The sequence below is a fragment of the Mytilus californianus genome, unplaced genomic scaffold (genome assembly GCF_021869535.1).
Source record: "Mytilus californianus isolate M0D057914Y unplaced genomic scaffold, xbMytCali1.0.p SCAF_4, whole genome shotgun sequence".
Taxonomy (NCBI): Eukaryota; Metazoa; Mollusca; class Bivalvia; order Mytilida; family Mytilidae; genus Mytilus; species Mytilus californianus.
The window spans coordinates 76,990,276-76,997,139 of NW_026262690.1; the positions used below are offsets into that span (position 1 = coordinate 76,990,276).

General features: G+C 31.9%; 1 protein-coding gene across 1 annotated transcript in view; it reads left to right on the forward strand.

The window, feature by feature from the left end:
* LOC127698734 (neuroendocrine convertase 2-like) overlaps positions 1-5,780 on the forward strand; it is a 40,615-nt gene extending 34,835 nt beyond the window's left edge. Inside the window, exons 11-13 of the mRNA XM_052202377.1 lie at positions 1,439-1,672; positions 1,945-2,109; positions 3,818-5,780. Coding sequence (XP_052058337.1) covers positions 1,439-1,672; positions 1,945-2,109; positions 3,818-4,106 — 688 coding nt within the window. The 3' untranslated portion in view covers positions 4,107-5,780. The remainder of the gene's footprint in view (positions 1-1,438; positions 1,673-1,944; positions 2,110-3,817) is intronic.
* The last annotated feature ends 1,084 nt before the right edge of the window (positions 5,781-6,864 follow it).

Here is a 6,864-nt window from a genome sequence, read left to right on the forward strand (position 1 = left end):
TCTATAATCGTTAGATGAATTGTTCATTAGAGTTAATAATCAATGAATGTTAACTTCATTATTTGCAACAATTTTCAATTTTATAACCAATTAAACACCTTACTGTATTTGCTTCCATATTTATTGATCGATATTTACTGACATTCAATAAATCTTTAAACAAATTTCAAATATTTAATTATTTTTTTAGCAATTATATTTAAAGGGAGGTTGTCTTCCATTTTCCACAGCACAGTCTATATTAACAAATAGCTATGTCTACTCCTGAATTTTGCAAATAGCTTGTGTTAATTCTTTTTTTTTTGAGGGGGGTAATATGGTTGTGCTTTTTTGTCCTTCTTATTAGTAAGTTTGAAAGAAATAGTGCTGTCAGGTCACTAATTTTACTAAGTACGAATCAATATAACGATAAGGAGATGTTTTAACTAAGTGATGACACTTTTGATTGTATCTTGTTTGTTATCTAAATTCCAGGAACATCGGATATCTTCATGAAATGACATTTGACAAAAGATATCGCTTTATTTCTTCTAAAATAATTGTTTAAGCAGCAATACACAAAATGCAAGCATCTCATTTAGCGGCTTATCAAGACTACGATATATAACAGAGTTATGAGCCATTTTATGGAAATTAGAAAATTCCACAATCAAATAAGTTTTAGTCTGAAACAGTAATTTTGATCTTAACATCATCTGAAAGTTCTAAACAATAAATTATTAAGTGTATGTTCAGTTTTTTAGTCAATTTTACGACTTATCCACTGCGGTAAATTCAGTTCTGTTCAGACATTTCGCTCGCAGTCAATTCATTTCTGTTCAGTAGCTTTACAGACAATTCAGTATGATTTTAATGTATAAATAGCAACTACTGAACAATCTGATCATAAACTGAACAGATTTTAATTTTCTGCAAGAGAATTGTCTGAACAGTACTGAATTTACCGCAGTGTATGGAAATTGACTGAACTGATTGAAAATGGCTTTATAATATATTGGTCAGTCTTTTAATAGCTGTTCAGATCAAAACGACCGTTTCGGATCAAAATTGGTTTACTAGTTGTTTTTTTTTTTGGAGTAAAATTTGCTCCTTACACCAGCTTTTATTTGTAGGAACTCTGCTGAAACATAATAAAGTCGTGTTTTTAGATGAAATACGTGAAAGTTTCATGTTATCCTGGTTGACTTATACAAAAATATGGTAATTTCAGTCATATATCACACCAATTAATCTTAGATATATAGGCGTGACCGATACTGTTCATCATTTAGACTCACGTGACATTACATGCTTGCAAAGCAGAACAATGTTGTCTTGAAATTCGAAGCTAGAAACGTCAAAGCAGTCCTTCTGGTGGATCTTTTACTGTTATTTTTATTATTTTGTTAATTTATCTATTTTCTGTTCTTCGTCTAATCTTTCTGTCTTTTAATTTCAGCCGGGAATTAACATGGAGAGATGTTCAACATATAACTGTGCTCACATCCAAGAGAAATCGACTGTTTGACCCGTACTTGAAACATCATTGGAAGTTTAATGGAGCAGGTTTGCAGTTCAACCATCTTTTCGGTTATGGTGTTATGGATGCAGGTGCAATGGTAGATTTATCAAGAAAATGGAAGCCACTTCCAGAAAGATTTCATTGTACTGCTGGTAGCGTTACAGAGAAAATGTAAATATTTCATTTTTTTCTATTTAAAATTTTCACAATTGTTACCAGTAAATCATACATTTCTGTGATAGTTTCTTTATCATCATTTCTAATTGGTTGTTTGTGATATACATGTACAATGTACATCCCATATAAGAAAGGATAGAAATTCATAGTTTGAACATATTGAATGGATAATTCTTTATTTATAGTTCCTTACTTTCTAGTATCGTTTCTTGTATGTAGTTATGGTAATGTACAAATAAGTAATGAGTATTATTTTAAAATTTTAGGGAATTTGGTACAAACCAACCTATACAGATGCACATAGATACAGATGCTTGTTCTGGTAAATCTAATGAAGTCAACTACTTGGAGCATGTTCAGGCATTCGTCACTCTCAAGTCTACATATAGAGGCAACATTGTTATGTTTATAACTTCTCCAATGAATACCACGTAAGTCAAACTTTACAAGGAAAAACACATGATGTTTATAATTGCTTAACCAAAGTTTCTGAAATAACCGTCTTTATATAATTTAAAGACAAAGTTTGAAAAGCGAAATTCTACAGCCAAATGAGAGGTTGGGTTCATAAAAGGCTTAAGCAGTATGGGCGACCCATAAATTTCCAAAAAGAGATAACACAACCTTTCTAATTCCATATCCAATTATTATGTTTAGATGCAACACCAGCTAGAAAGATTACGTTTGAACTAATTATACTATTCCGAACGTAAAAACCATTAGAAGTAACAGTGATTAAAATAAATCTCATAAACCTTATTTCAATTGGCACAACTTGTTTCCATCATCTAGTATAGATAATTAACCTGATTATAAGAAACTTTATCCTATCAAATGACGTTTTAGAATAATATTCAGTAAGTACAAAAGTACAGGCCTATTTCTAATCCCACGTAAAGAAAAACTTTAAATCTTGAGACAAATTCTTTCAACAAACGCCCTCCTACTCGCACTTCTTTGAAATTGTTGATTTCTATGAAAATCTTCTTACTTATTCAAATATACTTTTCGTCTGGTACGATATGATTTTATTAAATGATACTACCAACGGATTTCATTTTGATATATTGTTTTCTTTCATGTAACCCAAGAAGTATAAAATAACAGGATGTTTCTTATGAATAAAGTCCGGATCTAACACAAGTAACATTAGAATGTCTAGGAGGAAGCAAGTTGAACTTAAATGCATTACATACATCACCAAGCCATTAAATATGTTAACGTCTTTAAATCCTGCAGAATTGGATATCCGCAAATACAATTCAACCCGCATTTCAGTTAAAGAAAAAAGAGGCTCTAAGTGGGGACAGCTACTAATTTTTGAAATTTATTTTTATAATATTGGTTAAGGTTTTCTTTATGAAATACAATCCTACAATCGGTCGATACCTATATTATGGCATAAGACAAGGGCATCCTTTTCTCTGACTGTTAATGACGTATTTACACTAAATTCATTGGAAGTTGAATGTGTACTGATTGATATTTTGATCTTAGCCCTTTTGAACTGATTTGTATGATTAGTTCTTATGCTGGGGTGTTACACCACTGTCCCATGTTAAGAGGAGTGTTGTCGCGCCCGTAAACATGTTTTACCCTGCCACATTCTATATATGCCTGTCCTAAGTCTGTAGCCTGGAATTCAGTGGTTGTCGTTTGTTGCTGTAAATCATATTTGTTTTTCGTTTATTGTTTTGTACATACATCAGGCCCTTAATTTTTCTCGTTTGAATTGTTTGACATTTGTCATTTTGGGGCCTTTTAGAGCTCGCTATGCGGTATGGGATTTGTCCATTGTTGAAAGTCGCACGGTGACCTGTAGTTTGGTTCTGGTGGAGAATTTTCTCATTGGCAATCATACCACATCTTCTTATTTCTATAATGTGTGAACTTTATCCAGTAGTTAAAAAAAAACTCCAAAACAAATTGATAATCTAATTTTCATTCATTTTTAATCAGACAACCAAATAATCACTCAGAAAACAGCAATGATGATAATATTTATAAAAAACCTCTGATCAAGAATCTGACTAAGTATTATCGACAATCATTGTTCAACTTTTTCAAATGAAACTAGATTCTCCATACAGTCGTTGACATTTTATTGCAGATATCTTTACATATTATTGTTATTTTTAGCTCCATGATCCTAAGCCAACGTCCAAATGACGACGACCATAAGAATGGTTTCACTAGATGGCCTTTCATGACAACACACACTTGGGCTGAAAATGCACGTGGACGTTGGAAGCTTCAAATAACTCTGGCTGAGGGTAAGAACAACGCCGTAGACACTGGATCTTTCTTTGAATGGACTCTCATCCTTCATGGTACAAAGACGGCACCATACGACAATCAAGTCAGTGATGAGGAGAATCACAATAAGTTATTCAAGGTCAAGAGACTTCATGAAACTCTTAAAGCATGAAAATACCGCGAAGATGAAATAAATCGCGAAATCCGATAAAAAGAAACACATAAACTTGTTGTTTCTTAAAAAATATATATAAAGGGATTCTGATGATATATAACACACAAGACCATAACTTTATTTTATGGTAATATCCATTTAAAATAATAGTATAGCCTTGTCTGTGTATATATATGGTGACATTTGCAGAAGCCCTATCTATCCTTATAAACTGGATCGATGTCAAAATTATAAATTTTGACTAACTTGGACAGTTTTATAAAACTTGTTCATAAATAATTAAGCACTGGTAGTTTTAATATATGCAAAATGTTTCAGACACGTCTCTTTGTTCATTCAATTGTTAACAATTTGATTACAAGTTTATGAACAGATGCACTCTAGTTGTTAAAAATCTATTAAATGCCATTTCAACCTGTATCAAAATGTTTGGAAATGTATAAAAATATTTTTGGAAATTTTTTATGGTGATGCATCTATGTCTTTCTCATAGGTTTGATTGGCCATACAAATAAGGAGTTTTATCTTGGCAGAACTGATTACAATTTTAAGGTGAAGCAGATAAGTTTGATATTTGACTGTCGGTATAAAAAAATATTGATGGCTATATTTAAATTAGAATGGACCAATTTAGAAATGATGTTGCATTGAGGGAACATTATCTTTTCGGATGTTTCTGTTTGATCGAAGTACTATTTTCGAGAAGTTAAAACTGTGAAACGGCAGATGGATATCTTAATTGGGTCATTCACAACGAGGCATATTTTAAAGATTTTAAGAAAAGAACATGTAAAGCTCATCAAAAAATTCTTCCGTTTTAGGACATAAACCTATTCTATTCTCAAATCTTTTGAACATTGATTGTTTAGTTTTTTCTTTTTATAATTGTTTTCAAAAGACAACTAAACCAATTTTTTTTGTGATAGCAATGCGTAGTCATTTATCCGGACAATAGAAGGGGAAATACCATGGCATAAACTGCATTTGCGTGTGTTATATATCCGGTGATAAAAAAGAAACAGTTGGTTAAACATAATTTTGAAAATTCACTAAAACTTTCATTTTTCTATGTTAATTTTGATCAATCAGAAACTCCAACAGATAATTCCAGAGAACAAGTAATTAATGGTATCTATCGTTAATTCTATGTTGGCCAAACATTTATGGTCACAATGTTATGTACGTATTTCTTGCTTTACAAGGAAGATTATCAGAAAAAATTGATATTAATGTATAACTAGCATATTTAAATAAAACTATGTCTCAGTAAGAATTATGGTAATAATTTTTTTCGAAGTTCTAATATTCTTTCTATGGAGATTTAAGTAACGAAAGAATAATAAGATTTTGACACATACGGGCATTTCTCATAGAAACGTGGTTTAATTCAGTTTTTTGGCGCCAAAAAAAATCTTTTATGACATAATAGCTGAATTAATATATATCTATATTAAGATAAAGGTAGACTGCTGGTAATACATTAATTATCCAGAAATCGTATTCAGAAAGAATGACCCACTTAATCTGATAGTCTTCCATGTAAATACCATGAAGATATTTTTGGTTACATTGTGATAGATTATTTTAATTCTGTGATGATAGAACTGTTGCAAATAAACAAATATTGTTTGGAGTTTAATTTCTTGTTAATAAAGACAGTAAAACAATTTAGCAGAGTTGTTACACCATTATATGTATAAAGAAAGAGAAGATAACAAGTTGGCAAGTCCAATAAAACAGACATCATTATGGTCAAAATTAAAAAAAACAAAAAAAACGAAAAGACAAACAACAATAAAAACATTACAACGAAAGACTAAAGAATGAGCAACAAAAACCCCACCAAAAACAAAGGGTGAATTGAGTTGTCTATAAAAAGTGAGCAGATCCTACTTCGCATGTTGCACCCATCTGGCTGTTTATGCAATTACACATCTGGTGAAAATTTCGCAGCTGAAAAAAAAGAAAACGAAATTGCGGTTACTACACGTGGAACATATCCCTGGTGAACTGTGACACAGATATTTAATAATAGTCATCTAAACCATAATGGTTTCTGTCAAGGCGAAAAATACCAAAAATGACATTCAAACTCATAAATCGAAAATAAACTAACAACGTCATGGCAAACAAAGGAAAACACCAAAAGAATACAACAGTACACATAGTACAAAATAGAAAACTAAAGACATAGCAACATCACCAAAACATGGGGTGATCTCTGGTGCTCCGAAAGGGAAAGCAGATCCTGCTCTACATGTGGCCCACATCTTGTTGCTCATGCCAATACAAGTCCGGTGATACGTCTAATTCAGTAGGACACATTCGGGGAAAAGGGGAAGGGATTTTGGTTACGAAAATAGCAACATATCCGTCGTTATTTGTGTAACAGATATTCAGTAACGGTCAACAATTTCGTGATGACGTCCGTAAAGTCTACAAGGGATGATTTCAACTTCCCAAATTGGAACTCTTGGTTTAAAAGCTACCTTGTGACAGCAACCCTCCATCAAGGAAATCATGATAGGAAATGCAATCCCTGGAATATCGTATCAACTTGGAAATCTATATTCCATATGCAGGCACTGCTGGAATGTTGCTACATAGAAATTGAAAGTTCACAATTAGGCAGCTGCAATCATCTAAATAATCTCGATCTTTAGTTGTTCTGTGTAATGTTTTTTACTGTTGTTTGCTTTTTCATGTTTTCGTTTTTTGTTATTTTTGGCCATGTCAAACTTTCTGTATTTAAATA